The sequence below is a fragment of the Seriola aureovittata genome, chromosome 17 (genome assembly GCF_021018895.1).
Source record: "Seriola aureovittata isolate HTS-2021-v1 ecotype China chromosome 17, ASM2101889v1, whole genome shotgun sequence".
Lineage (NCBI taxonomy): Eukaryota > Metazoa > Chordata > Actinopteri > Carangiformes > Carangidae > Seriola > Seriola aureovittata.
Window position 1 is genome coordinate 21,013,457 of NC_079380.1, and position 21,076 is coordinate 21,034,532.

A 21,076-nucleotide genomic window follows, 5' to 3' on the forward strand; every position below is an offset into this window, starting at 1 on the left:
AACTAGTATTTTATTTAGTCTTCATATGAAATTTAATCAGCTGTATTGTATCACAAACATATTGATCAGATATCAGATATTTCGGGACTTAATTGTGGTCACCTACTGTATCTACAGTTACTCTAATAGGACACCTTTTCTCAGGCCATAAATTTTCCACTTTTTATTAATAGTATCATTGGTACAAATACTTGATACTTTAAAGTCAAAACTCTGATTAAGACCTCTATTCAAAATAAAAATCATTTATTATTAATACAAACACACTTTGTTATACATTAACAAGAACAAATCCCACCCAATCAAAAAGCTACACTGAGAAATGTAGATTTAACATCAGAATGTTTCCAGTAATTTTCAAAATGATTTATTAAAATAACTACATCACGTTAGATTTAAAAAAAGAAAAGAGAGAAAAAAAAAAGCCCAAATTACACGCAATGAAGAGACCAAGCTATTTGGGTCTATTGAATTGTTACAAAAAATACAACAACCTTTGTAGTTTCAAACTACAAGATTTTACTAGTTTCACATGAAAAAGAAAAAAGCTGTCCACACAACTCTTTATAAGAAAGGAAACCGAGTCAGAGCTAGTGAGTAACTTGTAACATCAGCCTTCATATTGAGTGATGAGGATGAGGACTGGTAGCACAGATAAAAAAAAAACAAAAAAAAAAAACAACTTAAAAACACAAGACTAAGCACTGACCAGACCACTGAAACAGACCACTAAATTCAGCCATAACTCAGCTCCAACACTTAAAAGTCCAGACATTTCATTTTGTGCCCGCATGTGCTACATATAAACCGAAAAGCACATAAGAAGCAAACATGGAAAAGAGCACAGGCAAGCCGTCGATCACTTTCTTTGGAGAAGGTTTCAGACACTGATGCGAGTGCTTGGTGCCCATGATTCACAGAGGGAGAGACATAGTCTATCTGTACTGGTAATTCATGCTGCCGTCTCCTCTGCCGTAGCCCACTGGGTTGTGGTATTGAGAGTGGTTGTTGCCGAAGCCCTGGTTGCCCCCTCCTCCCTGTGCGTTGTAATTGGACTGGTTGCTGAAACCTACAAGGAAAGAGTGCGACAGTGAAAACAATTTCTGAAAACTTAGAATCAAAACAATACAGAGGGACTTATGGAAATCTAATATTGGTTGGAGACTGTACACTGAGATATCTATTGCACTTCATGTGATTTCATATGAATAAAGCATATTGTCATCTTAATTTAATAAGATCCTTTCACGAGGAGATATTTTTAATGTTGGTCTATTTTTTCATAATTACTACATAAAAAATTATGTAGTTCTGAAATGTATCACATAATCTTGTTATACCAGAAAATGTAATCACTGACACATTAAACCATCTCCTTGATGGTCTTAAATGCACATTCAGACATAGTTTTTCTTTATTTTTTTAAGACATTCTGACAAAATGTGTTTTTCAACTTCTGAAAAAGTTCCCTTAACTCACCTTCATAACTGTAGTCTTGGCTCCCTCCAGCACCCCCCGTCACCTGGCTCGGGTAGGCAGTGCTATAAGAGTACCCGCCCGTTGCCCCCTGGTTCTGGCTGAAACTCTTTTTTCCCTGGCCATAACCCTGGCCATACTGGTTATAGGAGCCCTGCCCCGAGGGGCTGCTGGACTGGTAACCCCCTGCAGATCCACTGTTTGCCCCTGGGGGGCCTGGAAAGGGTGACTTCCCTCCCTTGTGCATAGGGGGTTTCTTTTTGGGGGCCTTGGCGGCAGAGGTGGCAGTGTAGGCTCCGTCATTCTGGTAGTATGAACCATAGGAGCCCTGTGCTGATCCTGGTGCTGTGCTGGGTGGAGGGCCACCTGTTGGGCTGGTTGATGCCCCGGCTCCTCCATTTGTGCCACCATTGTTGTAGTAATCTGGGAAATAACAGCAGGGCACAATCTTAAAATGGGTATAATTTATAATTAATGATATATTTTATCATCTACTACTTATATATTTGCCCTGTGAGATACACTCAGGTTTAATTAACTCAGAGCCTGGAGTAAGACAGTAGTGAAGGATGACATTTATTAAAAAAAAAAGACAAAACATATAAAAACAGCTAGAGCAAGAAGTCTCCCCTTCCCAAACATACATGAAATTTTCCATTTCAGCCAGTCTGTGTGCAAACCTAGTGCCAACAGCCTCAGTTCATCAGTGCCTGATGTTGTTACAGATGGGATACTGCAACTACCACACACTGCCAACGTTAAGACCATCATGCATTCAGTGTAGCTATGACTAAACAGTGTTGCTGATATGACACAGAAACAGCAGGTTTTACATAAACAGTGTGGCCATTTTTTTCCAAAGCAAGACAGAAAATACAAAATCAGCTTAATGAATGGAAGTGACAGAAAGGCATTAGAATGAGATAAAAAACAATTCATGATTTTCTCAGTTTTCTCGTCTAGGTAAACAGTATGGAGACAGATAAGAGACCAGGCTGTTGCGGTCTTGACATTAATCCAAAAAAAGGCAGTTACGTTGTCCAGCTCCCACAGGCTTTCACTTAATCATGATCCAGAAACAAAGCCGTGTCCCATGCCTGACACATGGAGGCAATCTACAATAAATCAGCCCTGCCGTCTAGGGAGGTCCAGGTGTTCAGGTACATCCACGGCAAGTTGAGAGAACAGAAGGCGACTTATGGCCACGTGCATGCAGTGGCAGACCGTCTCCCCGAGGTATCAGGATATGACAAGTGGATTGGCAAGACGGGGCGGAGATGTTGTTGTCACTTTATTCCCAGGGTTGCGGACTTGGTGGTGAAGGGAGTTCATGATGCTGCTGGAACACTATTGTGTATTTTGTCCATGTTTTTATCCTCTCTAGAGGACTGTTTTTGATTTTCTAAGACTGGGGAAGATCTATGTCGCAAACTCGTGGTAGCCATAGCAGTCTGAGACAAAGTCACCTAAAGAGTGAGACAGGGCAGAGAAGGGAAGAAAATATCAAAATTAGATTTGTTTATTTTTTTCTGCCATAAAAAGTGGCAGTCGAATGACTCATTTGGTCAGATTGTGTTTAAAAGTGAGTTGTTGGGTTTATTTTATTTTATTTTTTTTAGATTTCTCTGCTCCTGTCACGCTCAGGTAGGTCAGTCCTCAGAACAGGCTGCCAGAAGGAAGAAAGGGGGTTCTCATAAGAGGGGGCTTGTCAAAAACAGATTCAATCCTGTGGCTTAAAGCAGAGAAATGTAAAATCATTGAACTGGGAACATCCCAACATGTTTAAGTATTAATATATGGTCTTGTTTGCTGTATTCTGGCAAGAAACTGTTTTCTGTATTAGGCTACATTCTCTGTTCAGGTTGTGAGAGCACAGGTGAGAAGTGGTAAAGGCCTTTTTTTTTTTTTTCTCTCCAGAGTCCTGGGGAGATGCACCATCCCGCCGCAGGACACATCATCATCTATGCTGACACAGTGGCTCACACATTTGTTTGCATTTCTCTCTGGGTAAATGAAAGCCTAACCTTCTTAAAAGCAGCACAGAAAAGAGCACATATCCAGTCAAACCAGGATCATAAAAGGTGAAATGAACACTCACTGTATCCGGAGTTAGCATTGTTCCCGTAACCGTATGTTCCGAAGCCGCCTGGAACGAGACACGAATTTAAATTTAATCCTGTTAATTATGTCTTTTTTACCGGTATATACAATACGTCTGCTACAGAAAGAGTGAGTTTTTACCTCCTTGGCCGTAGCCTCCTCCATTATTGAAGCCCCTGCCCCTTCCGCGACCTCGTCCTCCTCTCCCTCTGCCTCTGGGCGTAGCTGCGTCTCCGCCTCCAGAAGCTCCCATCATGCCAAAACCTGGAGTGTGCTAAAAGAGGAAACAAACTTTGGGTTTCTCATCAACGTCGCCATTAAAGATGAAATCTAAATTCATCTCATAAATATAAATTATATATAAAACCTTCTTTGCACATATTTGAGGAAACACTGTTTTAGATTTTTAAGTTTTTTGGTGGGCGTGTCCCTCAGCAGTGGTTGACTGACATGTGGCGTCCAGCATTAAGAGACACCGTTAACTTTACACTGCTACTGCAGTTAACCTGTGTCGCCTATGAATGTTGCTGCAGGGTGTTTTTGTCCTTCCACACAGTTGGTTACGTAACATTAGCAATTGAAACCATCTGTTCCATCTAACAACAACAATTTCCGAGAAGAATCATGCTGTTAAATTTGTATTTCACTCAGAAAGTAATGTTTCGTCCAAGTAAGCTTTACAAGTTTATACCTGATTCATGTAATAAAACAAAATTTGCTTAGCTTGCTTAAAATTAGCACCCACTAAACATTCCTTTTTATTTGTTGTATCTCAACATCTGCTGAGTCATTGGCAGCTCTCACACACTCAACTCGTCCGACATTACACAAAGGAGGGGGGGGTCTAGCTAGATTAACCATCTCTTCTTTAATGGACCCAGTTTGTGGCAATGTGTCGTCCTTTAACCTCAGCATGTTACTCAACAATTTGAATTGCGACACGGATTAACTCATTAAGCTGATGCTGAAATCACATATACAAAGATGTGAGCCTGACTTGATGCTTACCATGGGTGGTCCCTTTTTCTTTTTAGCCGCCTCGGCAACAGAGCCTTCGGGGAAGAGCCGCTCCAAAGCAGCCAGGGCAGCATAAGCCTTAGCCACCTTCTTATTGGATCCTGTCCCCTGGAACTTCTGACCGTCAATCTCCACCTCCATGACAAAGCGTTTGTCATGGCTGCCACCAGTCTCTGAGATGAGCTCATACTTGAGGCCACGACGTTTCTCGTTCAGCTCCATCACGGGGTTCTTGCCGTGTTTAGTCAGGATTGGTCCCTGTTGACGAGCAGTCTGAGAAGAGAGGGAGACGGTCAGTAAAATAAGAGCATTCAGCAGCAAAAGAAAAATCTCCAAAACACAAAAAGGGAGTAGCTTCATACCTCTACTGCATCAGTGGCGTCTGCACTGGCTGCTCCCGTGGCAGCCGTGCTCGTTTCAATAGGCGTTACTACTGGCCTCAATTCCTCCACAGCTACAGCCGTCTCCTCTGATTTTACCGTCTCAGCAGTCTTTAGTTCCACTCCCGTGGGCAGACCCATGTCCTGCAGGACCTGAAATTGTCCACAAAAAGACTCACTGCTGTTTAAATATCCAGGAATGTAAATAAAACTGTGACATGGCAGAAAAACAGAGGTCAGAGGAGATGTTAAATCCTATCATTTATTTAATAATTAAAGTCCCACTGCACATGCTGTGCTCACCTTTACAGCTACATGTAGCTTGGCAGTGCGCTTGGATGGACCGGAGGCCTCAAAGGTCTTGCCGTCCACTTCTACGGCCATAGTGAAGACTGGAACATGAACTGGGCCAGTCTGGGATATGAGTTTGTACTGGAGACCTGGCTTCAGCTGATTGAGCCTCATCAGAGCGTTCATGGCCTGGGGAGGCTCGGCCTTCTCCTCTGGAGCTGGGGGGGGGGGGGGGGGCAGAATGAAGGTATTATATGACCCATTCTTTGAACAGCACCATATGCGTAGATATCCAAAGAGATGTGACCTCCTCTTTCCATCGTTCGCTGCTTTTATCGTATGTTTTCGACCGCTCTAATGTGTTGGTCAATGATAATTTCATGTCAGATTGATAGTTGTGATTGTGTTTTAGGTAACTGCCAACAAACACAAGAGCTAAAAAAGAGCACTTACATTTCTTCTGTAGCTTTTTCTTCTTCTTATTGGGGCTCTTGTCATCAGTTCCCTCCTCTTCCTCAATGGGCCTTTTCATTGGTGGGGCATATGCCGTACTGGGTGGGATTTGTACTGAATAACACACACAATAAGTGCCATAAGAACATAGGCACATACACCATAATATATAATCAACAGGTTCTGGTGTGACTGTTGTGGATTACTCAAATATCACAGGTAAACCCATTTTACCTGTGTAATCAATCGGAGTCTCACTACGAGGTTTCTTGGGCATCTTAGAGGGAAGGGGATCCATTCCAAGCACTTTGTGAAGCTGTCCGAAAGCTGACAACCTTAAGGCATGCTGGAAAAACGACAGGCAGTGTGAATTTCACTTTTACTCTAGTGAAAGCACACACACAAATTCTTTTTTTTTTTTTTTTAATCTTACTCACTTGTGCACTTGCTGTGATGTCTTCTCTCTGCTGGTGGTCCAAGTGACCGATAGCATCTGTGGCCTCCTTCTCACATGGATCAGAGATTCCAGCCCCATCTACAACACAAAGCAACGAACACTTAAAATGCAATAGTGCATTAAAACAAAGTTACACACACACACACTTAGAGAATAGGCTCCAGACACATACCTGCCATGAGGATTCCTGAAGCCAGACACTCTAAAACTCTCCTCAGAGCTTCTCCTGCCCCCATGGGCCGGTTCCCTGTACCAATGGCTTTCTCACAGATCAGCTCCAGGGGCTGCACAGCAGGGGGAGAGAGGGAGACCGTGTTCAACGATGCTATTTTTAAGCTTTGGCTCCTAACACAGAGAGATTCTAGGTCACTGCATTAGATAGTATCTCAACAACCGTGATGGTGGTGCTTTGCTTTTTCTTGTTGTTGTTTCCAGGCAGACAAAGGTTTATCAAAGGGTTGTGTTGAGGTTAATAAAGAGGGCTTTCAAGTTTTGAGCAAACAAATCAGGCTGAAGAAAACAACCTCCTACATGTTTCACACTTCCCAGAAGCCCACGACCAGCGGAGCTTTGGCATGCTGAAGCTGTACAGGGGAGGTTTTCACTCACCCAACCTCGAAGCGGGGCCCATGTAGGGACGCGGGCGCACAGGTCCCTTAGTATCCGGATGACAATGACACAGGAGCGGAGTCCATTAGCTCTGGCCTGGAGACACAAGCAGGGAAGGGGGGAGGGAGGGGCACGAGGAGGACAAGCAGCCTTAGTCATGAAGAAGACCATGTGGGGTATAGAGCAAGATAAACATCCAAATTAATGGAAATAAATAAAAATGAAGCCACACAGACTAACAGCTTAGCTTTGTCATTATGGAAATGTTCAGAGATAGTGGAAGTTAGAATAATGTTTGATCACTTTGTTGCGAGACCCTACTTATAACCTTTCACATTTATGGCTGTGAGTCAATAGCCAACATGATTGATGGAATAGTTATCAGACATAAAACATTTGTCTATAGGAAAAAAAAAAAAAAACATGCTTAAGATCAAGAGGAAAAGAGTGAAAAAAGCTACCTCGAACTTAATACCAGCTTTAAAGTGAGAACCAGGTGAATTACTCAAAAAAGGAGGTGCTGATTGGTGCTGTCATTGAAAGGGGTAATGGTTAAGTTAGTGACAGTTAAAAACTATGACTCAAGGTGCAATATTCCTGTTGATTTTGTGGCACACAGAGTAACAGAAACAGCCAGAGAGCAGGAAAAAGTTGAGGCCACATACTCTACAAAAAACAAGCTGCAGAGATGGAGCACTGATTGTTATAGTGTGAAAGCCAAAGATGACACAGGCCACAACACTGTGATGAGTTATTATCAACATGGTTCACTACGAAAGACATTTTCTCTCCAAAACTACAGAATGGGGCAGCAAAAAGTGCTCTACGAGTAGCTTGCATTAATGTGAAAATAACAACAACTCACTCACACCAACGCTGAAAGTATAGAAATATTGCACCTGGATACATGCCGTATTAGTCCCAGATTTTTTGTGTGTGCTGATTTGAGTTAAGCAGCTCTGTGGGAGACTAATGAACTCAGGGACTAAAAAGCAGCAATGAACATCTTTTAAAATGGCACTGCAATAGAACCTGTTAAGTGAGCAAAGCAACTCTACAACAGTGTAATGACAAAGGTTTCCTAAGAAACAAACATCCAGATCATCAAATATTACTACAGGAAGTACACTTCAAAGGAGTAAATAAAGAAAAAAACACATGAAACGCCCAAATAAATGACAAAAGAACATACAGCATAGAACCAAAACTCAAAACTACTTCTGTTTTAGAGACAAATAAAGACAAGATCCAAACCTGGAACCACTTAGCGTGGCGGAGAGACGCCAAGGCAGTTAGGCATTTCTGCCTGTCCAGAACATCCGGGGGATCGTTGACTGAAAGCGTTTCTATTGGCAGGTGGAATAAGAAGACAAGGTACAGTTTGACCAAGGGGAGTTCTGTCAGCCGGCCAGGGGGAACACAGGCAGCCTTCCCAAACCACAGGCAGGAGGAGGAAGGGGAGGGGGGCCCCTCCACTGGAGAACCATCAAACGCTCTCAACCTCCCAGTTAATATGGTTTTTGCACGACCCGGCACACAATTATTTAACTTAAAAACCCCACCGGAACGACAGTATTGTAAAGTGGGTTATAAATGGACTTAGTAAAAATAAAAATTGTTGAAAAATTCCTAGTATTAAAAAAAAAAAAAAAAGTGCATTTATTAAGAATAATTGGTTGTATCAAATGGGAGGTTGTCTCTCCATGGTTGCTTCAACTCAAATGGACGCTTCAGTGATTAAAAAGGTCTGCTTTTCTTTTCTGACGCTAACAGGAGGTAGAGCCCCTCCCCTTTGCCCCTATACTGGGTACACTGCACTTTGCCCCTTCCGAGACAGAGAGCGGCCAGTTGGTCAAAGGTCCAGCGTCCCTAAAAATTGACAAACTAGAAGGCTTGACAGAGAGAATCAGAATTGGAACCACAGGCAGAAGTTATCAGATGCACAAAAAGTGGGTATCAAAACAAGTCCACACTGCAGCAAAACTGATGGCTTTAAAAAAAAAAAAAAAAGAAGACCCAAACTGGGCATCACTGTTAGCACAGGGCTACAGATAAGGTCAAAGTTCAACACCTGCTAAAAATCCTCACTTCTGTTGAGATCTCTCAAACAGAATATCAGCTACTGGAAATCTTACTTTGTTTTTGTATAGCTACAATTAAGCTTATATAATTAGTGTATTACTACCTAACAACTGGTCCTGAGAGCGACTGGACACAAAATGCAGAATCAAAGTGTCGCTTGTCGTTATCTGTAACCCTGAGCCTTCCCTGCTAAGGAACATCAGAGACAGTCAATAGCCCACTGCTGGGTCTTACAACCAAGGACAGTTTCACCTCATGTTTTGCTACTCATTTTTGCTGCAATGCAAACCGTTCATCATCAATGATAAAACACATGCAAACAAAGTGGTCTCTCTTTTTTGTATTTGGTTAAATTCTCAGTAAGCCTTCATTTCGTTGGTGACCTTGATCATTAAGGGGAAGAGAAAGCCATGTCTTCAGCAGTCAGTAAAACTACCTGCCCTATACTGTATATTGGGCCATCAAAAATGTACAATTACATTACATGGAACTACGAGAGTGGCTAGAGAGCTATAAGCATAGCACAGTTTTATTATGTGACTGCATTTCTTGTCCCCTAGCTCCATTGAAGGCCCAATAAACAATATCTGTCTAGCCTGTTAGCCTGCCTGGCCTCCCTACTGGAGGCAGGGCGCCACTTAAGAAAAAACCCTGCGGCCCTGGTGTCGGAGCTTACCTCCGGCGGCAGCCCTCTCAATCTCCTCACGAACCAAAGGGGATGTCAGGTGTATGGTGAGGGTGAGAGGGGGCTCTTTGGAGTTCTTGATGACGATACTGGCCTCGCGGATGTGCTGTGTCACCACGTATTTGTCTTCTATGATCGGCTGTGAAAGAGCAAAGTGTTTGTGACATCAATTAAAACCCAAAGGCCCATTAAACCATAAAAAACTGCTGCTAAATCAAAGAGATACTTGAACATGAGTAGTTTGATTCATTAATATCTGTTCAGGTCCGGATCTAATACTTTGCAGACTGTCACACCATTAACAAGGAGGTCACAGTCAACAACCATCATCAATGCAGTAGCGATAGAAATCTCTGCCAAACAAATGCACTGATATTAAGTCTGTTACTAAGGTGTAATTATGTGGTTTAGCCATGTTGTGTACAGAACTACAACAGCAGATTCCTCTCTCATGTCACAACATGCAGCCAGAGATCAACTGTAATAGCAGTCTGATATGATAGGTATGAAAATTAGCGTTCAGTTTATAAATCGGCAAGATGATTAGCCTAGCACAGATACATTGGTTTTGGTTTACAGTAAATGTTGACTGATAAGTAAAAAGAGATAGCACAAAAGAAATACCAGGGAAATGTTTGAGGTAGTCTAGCATCATCTCTGAATGTTGTAATGATACTTTTGTACAATAGTATTTTTTAGTGAACTTTAGTTGTAGTTGTATGAGCAGCAGGTTTCCCAGGCTCTCAATCTTCTTCTTTCCTGGGAGAGGTGCAGATTTATTTAGTCTTATCTCAGAGGAGCTCGTGTTCACGGACAGAATGCATTAACTTACAATGTCTTAGTATTCCTGTGCTACAAGAGGGGGCAGGTAACTGGTTTACTGGCCATAAATAAAACTTTCACACAGATATATCACAGATGATTGAATGCTGCAGTCAGGACCATACTTGTGGTATTGTATATTTTTTGTATTCTTTTTTCTGTTTCCTTCAATACGATTTAACTCAAAAGACATCAAGGCTCTCTGTGTATTAGTTTTTCCTTTATTCATCAACAGCCTTATTCAGAAAACTGAGGGCTCACCCAGGATCACCGACCTGCTCTCTGCAACTCCTGGGGGAATTTCTCTCTGTGCGCACCAGGCAGTCATTAGCACGGAGGAAACCTCAGGCCAACATAATTCAAAGGCTCTGGAAATGCCCTGGAAAGTTCCCTTGGGCTGCTGGATAGTGGCGAGTGATCCCTAAATGAACCTATCATCATTATTAATATATTGTGGAACTAGTTAAGTAATAGTGAATAACACTAAGTGAAAGAACAATTGTAGTTTGTTGATGACCCCTGAGTTAATCTAAAAAAACTAGCATTATTGCTTTATGGTTGTATGCCTCCGCCAAACAACCAAGTTGCAGGAAATACAGTCACAATCTCCCCTTCCTGGGTGTTTATGTTAAACTGTGTCATAATTTGCATATGGATTCTTAAATTATGGTAAAAAAAACAAACATGTTTTGTATTTTGCTTTGACCGCCAAAATCAAACCAGTTCATCCTTGAGTCCAAGTGGCGGTTTCTGCAAAATTTGAAGAAATTTCCTCTAGGCATTACTGAGATATCACGTTCATGAGAATTGGACTTACGTATACCTCCTTCTGCACTACGCCATTTTGTGATGATGTGGGTTCACTTTAGTGAGGTCACCCCTAAAATCTAATCACTGTCTGCACCGAAGATGGGATTCATTTTGTAGAAGACACAAACAGCGGCTAACCCCTCCTATTTGTAGGGATGTGATACTGAACCATCACAAGTAACTACAGAAATGTTTCAGCAGGTGAAATCACTAGAAAAATCACAAGCCATGATACACTGCAGGGCTTGACACTTACTCTTTTCCCCAAGGAGCACATGCACTTCTAAGTAGGAAAATATAGGAGCGCATTAAGAACTTTAGAGGTGCAATGAAAATATATCACCAGTATAAACGGTATGAACACCTCTATAATAAAGTAATTCTTCTTAAGAAACGTCGAAAAAGTCTAACTCAGTCCATTTAGACAGTAAAAGTGGTGTTTAGACAATTTATATACAGTATATAATAACCTTATACATCTACCAGAAATATTTTAATTACCTAGTACTTTGCGTAACAAAAAACTCCTCCTCTCTTACATCTCCCTCTTCATTACCTACAGCTAATCCTTCCTGACCGTCTCTTGCTGTTTTAACTGCCACAGCAGCTCTGGCTGAAGCCTTGAAATATTCAAAACAAATTATTTGCATATCTAAATCACACTGATCGGCTCATTCAGATTTCCCGCATGTGTTTTCCTAGGTTTCTAAGTGTGTTTGTGTCTCTAGCTACTCTGTTTTGCTAATATGTCTTTTTCAGAGTGTCTTTCTGCCTCCTTAGGTAAAGCTCTTTTGAGTCTGAAAATATTTTTCAATATTCATCTGATTCATCAAATTTATTTTCAATCTCACTCAGCAGGTATCAGGATTTACAGTTCTTTAATAATTTATCATTAGGGATCTTCTTTGGAAAAAAATGTATGTTATGTGCTTATGTAAAAAAAATTATATTGGCAAAAAATTATATTTAGACTGTCAAATATAAATTGGTATTGGTCTCAAAAACCCAGCATCAGTCAGGCTCTAATGAACATGTGTGATCATGTGATTTTGCACACTGAATGAACTGAGCTTTGTTCTTACCTTGAGCTGTGTAACAAGATTTTCAGACACTTTCTTCAGCAGACTGATGGTTGGTTTGTCCTTACAGAGGAGCACCAGCTCCAGGTCCAGGTCCCCCTTCAGTAGTAGCCCCTTTGCAACCAGGCCCACCCTCATTACACCACGCAGAGAGCGGGTGGCCTGATCTTTGTGCTCACTTTCCAGAAAAACGAGATGTGATTAGAGAAGATGCATTCGACCATTTTTACGGCCTGGCTATGTTTTTTTTTTAACTGAATATGAGAAATGACACCCCACCTTTCCTTATCAGTGTCAGTGCTGTCAGAGTCTGATTTCGACGTTCCCTTCTCCTGCTTATCCAGCCAGTCGGACACAGCCTTGAGGGCTCGCTCTGTGTAAGATACCATGTTCTGTACACTTTCTAGTTCCTCCTGAGTTGGGTAGATGGCAGAGTGTTTGGCCATGACATGGCGATCATCGTTCATGAAGACGCGCATGGAGCGGTGCCGCATTGGGGGAGGCTAGTGGTGAAAAGAAACAACATGAATTGAGGAGAAATGGGAGTTTCCTGCTGTGGCAGGGGTAGCAGCGACTAGTTCACCCCAATTCACACCCTAAATAGTGCATCACAAAAGCATCCAGGTGGGATGTTTTTAACTCTGTCATGGTGCAAAGCAAAATCTGACATCTGCCTTTGATAATGCATCACTGTGCTTAGAGATGTCCTGGGAGAATTAAACAGATCATTACTAATTATACAACAGAGGCCTCTCTCACAAAGCAGGATTACTGAGTTATCTGGGTAACTGGACAGAATAAAACCCAGAGCCAGCTCTTTCAACTTCAATCCTTTTTGTTGATTTGTAAACGTTCCAGGTTTTATTCAGAACAGTTATTTATCTAACTTCATTAATCCGTCTTTATGAGGCATTTATAAAGATTAAAAAGGTTCTCCTTTATCATAATGACCGCACAGCTTTCTCTGCCACTCACTTGTCTTTGATTAATTAAAACACTGAATAAGAAGGCCCCATGTCTAGGCCAAGCTTCTAACACCAATGATTACACAAGGCGAGCGTATGTGCAAGCAGCCAAAGCCAATTTAGAGGAGAGCTGTGATGTGGAAGCTGCAGCATGTGTTCCTAAAGCCCTGGGCAGACTGGAATGACAAAACACTGGCACCAGTTCTGTGGACTGAATTAGATGTGACACATTAACTTGTCCTGTTAATAGTGACATTTAATGAATAGGACAGTGTGCTTTGTCTGTCTGTCTGTTCAAAAACAAATAGGCATGACATAGAGATGTGTAACTTCAAATAAAAGTAAGGCTGAAATTAAATCATTACCATTGTTGCGCTAGAAACCCGTGGAGACTTCTATATTCAGTGAATGGTAGCGTTAAAAAAGATCTTCTCTGCAGCAGATGACAATGATGGAGTCCGTTCCTATAGGGAGACAAACATACACGTTTAAAAGAATTTAATTGTAAGACAGAATTCAAATGTCACTGTGGGGAAATCTTCAGCCATGAAAACAAGCAGCCTCCACAAAGGATGGGTGGATGACACATATTAGAATTAAAGAAATTCCGTTGGCTGTGCAGTCTGTTCAGTAGATATTCTCCAGACCATTAACACTGAACAGTGTAAAACACTTCCCACTCAGTCGCTCGAGACTGTCTGTATATCTTTCATTAAAATAAAGTGGTCATCAGCTGCAGCAACATAAGAAGGTCATTGGCACAGCAACTCATGCCTCAGGGACAAAACACAGCCCTACTTTCACAGGCAGATATGTGGTTTATTGTAGCAAATCAAGCTTTAATTACATGGACTACTTCATGTGCCCAAGGCTCAAACATTTATATTGTTACCAGGCCAGAAGGATGATCTTCAAATTATATTTTTAACTAAACATAGTAAAAGAGACAAGCAAGTACAATGCCACCAGAATCAGATGGATCTCATAATAGAGGTTAATAAAATCATATTCACAGATGACTGCATATTCATTTGTGTTGCCTCAAATTATGAGTGACTGTCTGCAACGAAATGATGTGATGGGGAAGAAAGGCTCATTCATTGTCGTGACACACCCACCGCAATCAGATATTCTGCAGCAAACTAAGATAACTCCCTGCATTACAGGAAAGACTTAGTTGCCAGTTGCAGCCAAGGCAGGTGGGGTGAAACTATAAAGAGCATGAGCCTCAGTCCTGTTGTCATGTTTCAGTCAACAAGTTGCTGAAGTGTGGGACCAAGCCAACCCAAGACCTACAAGCTAATGGTTCACCTGTTAAACCTGCACTGACGCAACTTTTACGTGAGGAGAGAGTGAGTTATGGAGAAGTAGCCTAACAGTTTAGGGACCCAGACCCCACATCTACATCAGGAGAATTTTAAAAACAGACGCCATTTTAGTTCAGTGCACAGCCCGACTGGCGACGGCAGCTAGCTAACAACCCCCACAAAACACGGATCACCCACCGTTAAAAGCTGCGCCATGCCGACATTCTTGCCAAGCCTCAAAACGCAAAAAAAACATCTACTACATCCACCACCTGCCGTTTCTATCAACTGCAGAGCCAAATACAAGTGTAGACATGTTGTAGAAAATCGAGTTTATATTTGGATATTGGTCTGTTGCCTATCAGACACCAAAATGGTCGAGGAGACGAGACCGAGACCCCATTGAATGCTCAGCAACAGTTAGCACTTAGCAGGTTAGCTTAGCCAAACAAAGCCAAATAGATCCGTAAACGAAGCGCACATAAATAAACACGCTAGACTACAACAACAAGCTTCGTTAGCGCTCTCGGTGTTCGGTGACCACCCGATAACTAACTTCGTGCATTCTGAGGACTGACATTATGAATATCTTTGTTACTCACCGTGGTGTTTTCCCTGCTAACGGACGATGCTGCACGGTAGCTCCTGGTCTCGGCAGCACCAACGGCAGTGGCCAGTGAGGGAGCAAATGGAAACGCCTGAGAATGGAGACGCTCATTGGCTGGACGGGGCATGTGACTGTTTTCCTATTGGCTACAATTGCAGACGGGGGTACCAGCCAGGGGCGTGGCTACCACCGGTGGCATTGAATTGAGTTGTCTCCTAATGTCAGCTGCCCCAATGTTCTGAGAGAACAACACAAGCATTAATCTGTTGTGACCATTATATCCACCCAGCTGTTCATATTTCCTACAGGTGTTGAGTATTATGGGGGGAATTCTATAGTTTAGCCCCCAATGATATTTCATACTGAGCATTTTAATCACAGTGGAGTGACCACTTGCTCTAGTTGCTTTGGAAAAAACTCTCATAGAGAAACATTTGCAGCACTAACTAAGATTTATAATCTTGTGGTTATTCAGAAAATAAAAGGCATTAATAATACGATCTCATGAAAATAAGAGCATGTCACATCTTTTGTGGGAGCTGCATTCTACATATGAAGTTAATGTTGAATACACAATGAGATTATCTAGTGAAAGAATTTTGTATGTAAATTAAGTGGCATTTCAGGAATTACTTGCAACATTAGTTTATCTCCATGGGCAATCATATTTACTGTACTGCCATAAGAGTGGCATCTTCTCATCCAACTCTTGGCAAGAACACAAATTGTAGTGTATTTTCCTAAACCTATCTTCTCACTGCTGCATATAAAGTGGAACCCCACTTTGGTTTAACCATTAACGGTGTGTATTTTGACAAAGTTGTAAAAATTCTGTGACATCGATTAGAAACCAGAATGAGATGGAATATTAACTGATAACAATTTATTATGTAATCTTACATTTCCCTTTCTGGATAATATCACATTCAATTAGCTTTGGCGACACATAGCTTCACTCAGTCCCCAGACACTCGGGGAAAACACTGTAGATACATTCACAAACACACAATAGACACACACGTTCACTTTCGTATCACAGCATTACATTGTACACACACATGGTGTTTTTTCACATCTTCAAGCTGAGGTAAAAGCACAGCTTCTTTTTTTTTTTTTTGCTCTCTCATTTGAGCATTTACATAAGTCATTGACTTTTACATTGTGTCAGAAAACAAAACAAACGGCACATTTACAGAGTTGAGATGTTCGCTTTAAGAGTAGATACAGTCTTCACTTCAGCAAAAAAATGAATACATCATAATCCTGCACACAGAAACCTTTATATTTACATCTCCTCTCATAGAGGGTAGACTGCCATGCAAACACGTCCAGTACATGGGCAATGTTGCATTCTGAAATATACTATGCAGTTTATAATAAGTTGGAGCTTTTTCCCTTTGTAGTGTAACACTGGCTCATACATACAACAACCTAAGAGGTTATTATTATCCACTCAGTGAACTCAGTGATTTCAAAACATGTTGGAACATGTTTGGGATATTTCCCATTTTTAACCACTTCATACATACAAAGGTGGCTCCATCGCCACCTGCCAGGAAAGAAGTCTCTTTTCATCTCGGACCTTTTAACACTGAATTCTGATCGGGATGAAAAGCTGCCAGGTTCAGTGCTGATCCTGCTGGCAAGTGTCAGAGCATCCCTTAAAAAGAGATAGACACCATTTCCCCTCTCCTCCTCCTTTAAATCTTATTAACGCTGTTTTTCTCTGAGTTCTGGAAGGAGCCGACATCCCAGCGGATCGAGCGAAACATGCTTCCCTTGAGACTGGCCTCTCTTTTAGTGATGTGGTAGATCTTCCTAAGGATGGCACGTCGCAGCAGGATGTACACCCAAGGGTCCAGGATCTGGTTACAGGTTGCCATCCTGACACCGGTCACCATCAGCCCCCTGTACATATCTCTGTCGCTGCCTAGAGAGCCACTGTAGGACCGTGTGGCCGACATCAGTCCAAAGATCTAAAAAAAGGAAAAGGAAACAGCTTTAGGCTTATCTTGCGACATATAATAAACCCAAAACAAACAAACACATTGTGTTGGTTGTGCTAATTATTCAGTATTTGTTTTTCAAGCTCACACCCTGAAGAAGTTGATTTTTACAACCTTAAAAAAAAGAAAGAAAAATAAATACATTTTTAGGCAGCTGCTATAAACCAGGAATTATTGTGGAATTCAAAACTTCCAGTTTCCTGTGGTTCTTAATAGCTCTCTGTAATGCAAAGTCACTTCTTATTTTTTACCATCCAGCTGTACTGTGCATTATTACAGTTCAGTGTGATACAGTGTCTAATAGTTTTCATGCTAATCACTTTATCTCTGTGTCTCCTTATTATCAGTCAGCCAGCTGCTAATAAACTAAAGTATTGCCCAGTTAAATGATGGGAGATGATGTGGAGATACTTTAGCTACTTAATCAGCAAATCACTTCATCTGTCTTGAGTGAGCATTAATTTCAGTCAAATAAAATCTGCACAAACATGAATGAATAATAAATGTCTTGTTTGAAGAACACTGTGCTGCATTCCAGGGGCGTACAGAGAGTTTATGTCAATCATGTTTCTGTCTTTAATAACAGTATAATATTTATGATGGTGTACTGACGTGTTTTATACATCATATGATATTAATAGTAGTAATCAGAGTAAAATTTGAACGTTTCATTTTCTGCAAATCTTTTCTTTAAATCAGTGACTTACAAAATCTGACCCAAATCAAATAAGGTGTAAATATCTCAACATTTATTTACCTCTTTTAAATATAGTCAAATATATTTGTAAAGTATGTTCTACAAACTCACCAGCAGAGGGCTCCAGCAGATGCAGGAGGTGACCATGATACCGACCAGCTGAACCACCATCTCTGTGTCATGAGACCTGGCTGAGCGGCGATGGGAGCATGACCTCTTCTTTAGGCGGGCTCTCATTAGTTTGAGCCCACTGATGGTGTTGCACACAAAGGCCATGGCCAGAGAGCTCAAAGCCAGTCCAGAGAACAGCATCATAAAGGCCAGATCTGTTGCTTTAGTGTCCTCCATCACCCTGATAAAGCACCACGTCCCTGGGTACTGAGAGGTGTAGGCACCCAGTCTGAAGAATGGCAGGAGGGCCACGCATAAAGCCAGTAGCCAGATTAGGGTCAGTGCTATCTTTGTCCGTGCTGTGGTCACCAGACGTGCATGCATCAAAGGCCTTGTGACGCCCAGGCAGCGCTCGGCAGCCATGGCACAACCCAGGAAAAGCGGGCACAGGCCAAAGAAGACCATGCAACCTCCCAAAAACAGACAAGAGGTATCTGTATCTGCAGGATTACCTCTAAGGCTGGAAGCGGAATCAGATGTGGACCCAGTCCCTTCAGAATACCTTCTCAGCACAAGGGCTCCATTGATAACATGTCCAGCCAGATCTGTAGCCACCAGGGAGCTGGCAAAGAGCAGGAAAGTGGCTTTTGACCGCCGACGGAAGCGATTGTAAGCCTTGGCAAGAATGATGAGAGCCACCACGTTGAACAGGATCCCCAGAGTCATGGTGAGGCCGGCGGCCATGGGGTTGCTCCGTGGAATGGTGGTATTATGTCTCACGGCCTCCATCTCTGGCTCCTGCACCATGGTGGTGTGGTTGTAGAGGGGGGCGGAGGCAATAATACCCGAGGAGTTGTAGTGCTGCATCGCCAGCATCACTGCTGAGTTCTGGGCTGGATGTGGTTCCTCTGGCTGAGAAGACACTGAGGGGAAAAGGGACTGGATCAGATGATTCATAACACACTGTACAAAAGGTATCGAGATGGGGAGGGGTGGGGGTGAATGCTAAGAGGTGGGTTTTTTTGCCAAACTTTAATCAAAGAAATATTCTCATACTATTTGCTTTTCCTCCCTCCTAATAATTTATGTACGGTCCCTATGAACATCACAATGAGAAATAACCTCAAAATAACCTATTTCATTTTTGTCTCAAAGCTCCTCAGGACAGAGTGACTCATCTTTAAAAACAAAGAAAAACAAATTAGTTTCTCAGCACTCTCCAAGGGTTTAGGTACAAAGACCTTCACTTTCCTCCTCTTACAAGGCAGCGAGGGAAGTCTGAACAAGTTCTGACAGTTTCTGTTGACACTGCTTCATGCATTCCTCATAGAAATGCAGTTACAGTGCAGCAGCAGAGTCCTATAAAACACACATGCACACCCTGAGAGGCAGGAAAGACTGGTGGAGCAGATGCCAGATTAAAGGTGAAACTTGTTGCTCCATATCAATTATCTAGCCGGCTGTTAAATTGTATTCAAAAGTGATAATGTATTACAACCATGTTAAAGTTTTCCTATCCTTTGTATGTACTAATTTTATTATTTTCCTTTACCCAAGCATTTTTATTCAATAGTTTTCTTTTTAATTGTATGCTTTTGTTTTCACTTTCACTATAGTCATTGTTGTTTATTATTTGGTGCATGTCATTTGAAGCTATTAAAAAGTTGTTAAAGGCCTGATAAAAAAAATAAAAAATAAACAAATTATGATTATAATGGATAATGAGACATGCATAATGATGATAGACATTATATCTGTTACCCCAAACAACTTCACATCCCACTATCACATTTTTGTCTTTGATGTCAGAGCATTTCTTTTTCCTTTTCTCTCAAGTGTTTTCATGCTTTTAAGTGGACATTCTCATTTTAACATAAAAATAAAACAAACAAGTAAATAGTAAGAGAATTGAACTTGAAATGATAGCCTCAAGGCATACTTTTTGTCCTTTAAATGTTTCTTTCGATGCAGGATATTTCACCTACCTTTGGAATAAGAAATCCATGGGGATGATCAGGATCGCTTTGATTTTGACAATTACTCATAACTGAAGCTAGAAAATAAATAAATCCAGATTGTTCTTGATATCTTCTCCTAAAGTCCCGTGGTGAGTGGTCTTCTTCACCTGAACTGTTTTGCTGCAATGCAAACACAGAAACTCCTCTGTTAGAACAAGCAGCCTCCCTGTTACACTGCACAAGCATGTCCTCTGTTACTCTGATTGCTGCTCGCTGCTTTTTATATGCCGGAGCTGCAGCGTGCTCGCATCCCCTCTGGGTGTCTCAGTCGGTGAGAACCAGTCATTTCCTGGCAGCACAGCAAAGTGAAGGGCCCACTCAGTAAAATCCTAGAGAAAATTATGAATATTTAAAATCCTGCTGCCTTGCTCCTGACTCAACAGTTCTAGGATGTGGGACAGAAATATAAAACGTGTAACAACAAGAACCTTTATGATGTTAAATCTGAGGGAGACCCGTCTGAGGCTGCAGGAAAACCCCCCCTTTAAAGATTTATTTTATGAGCTGTGATGTAGTTCAGTCTGACACCACTTTCCCATTCAAGTGAATGGGAAAGTGGTTTCAGACTTCTGGATCCCACTGTATGTATGACTTCATATAATAGCATCTTTAAAAAAAAAGTTGTTGTCCATCCTGATTAATGCCAGATTAGGCCCTTCAAAGTAAAAGCTGGTTGTGACTTTAGGTCATTGAATTTGTAGGTTTTACTGCTCTGGAGACATCATGTGTTGTCTGTTGATTCCTCAGAAATTAAAACACCCCCCCCTGCTCCACCGAGCCTGATCTGAAACCACCTCATATGCCCTGTGGTCAGCTCTCATCAATGTGAAGCATCTGTGCTCCTGCCACCACAAACATCTCTCTCACAGTCTCTAACTGCAGCTTTGAATGCAAATGACTTTCCAGTACTTCACAAGGCCGACCTCACTCCTCCTCCAGCTGCTGCTGCTGCTGCTGGGGACATTAGGATTTAATGCTCCGGGCCTCGCCTCAGGGAGGAAACATTTGGGAGGGAAAAGCAAACTGCTCATTTTAAATTGGTGAAATCCCAAGATTAGTGATAAGCACGCAGAATGAATATACAGATTACGACAGTGTCAGATG

General features: G+C 41.8%; 2 protein-coding genes across 3 annotated transcripts; both read right to left on the reverse strand.

Moving 5' to 3' along the window:
• Positions 1-150: 150 nt before the first annotated feature.
• On the reverse strand, positions 151-15,229 carry ilf3b (interleukin enhancer binding factor 3b). Of its 2 annotated transcripts, XM_056400942.1 has the most exons (18): positions 15,136-15,229; positions 13,592-13,690; positions 12,541-12,764; positions 12,265-12,439; positions 9,542-9,689; positions 8,038-8,129; positions 6,784-6,879; positions 6,347-6,458; positions 6,155-6,252; positions 5,952-6,063; positions 5,718-5,831; positions 5,277-5,482; positions 4,956-5,126; positions 4,585-4,866; positions 3,718-3,850; positions 3,575-3,622; positions 1,480-1,899; positions 151-1,069 (listed from the first exon to the last, which is right to left on the reverse strand). In XM_056400942.1, exons 2-18 carry the CDS (start codon positions 13,592-13,594, stop codon positions 936-938), a joined length of 2,568 nt encoding a protein of 855 aa, XP_056256917.1. In that variant the 5' UTR covers positions 13,595-13,690; positions 15,136-15,229; the 3' UTR covers positions 151-935. The 2 variants fall into 2 exon arrangements, with proteins under 2 accessions (XP_056256917.1, XP_056256918.1); XM_056400943.1 differs by lacking the exons at positions 151-1,069; positions 1,480-1,899 and adding an exon at positions 2,034-2,942.
• A 779-nt stretch (positions 15,230-16,008) lies between these two features.
• Positions 16,009-20,175, reverse strand: LOC130184862 (prostaglandin E2 receptor EP1 subtype-like). The gene is made up of 3 exons (XM_056400950.1): positions 19,940-20,175; positions 17,955-18,877; positions 16,009-17,116 (listed from the first exon to the last, which is right to left on the reverse strand). Exons 2-3 carry the CDS (start codon positions 18,828-18,830, stop codon positions 16,841-16,843), a joined length of 1,152 nt encoding a protein of 383 aa, XP_056256925.1. The 5' UTR covers positions 18,831-18,877; positions 19,940-20,175; the 3' UTR covers positions 16,009-16,840.
• Between the last annotated feature and the right edge of the window lie 901 nt (positions 20,176-21,076).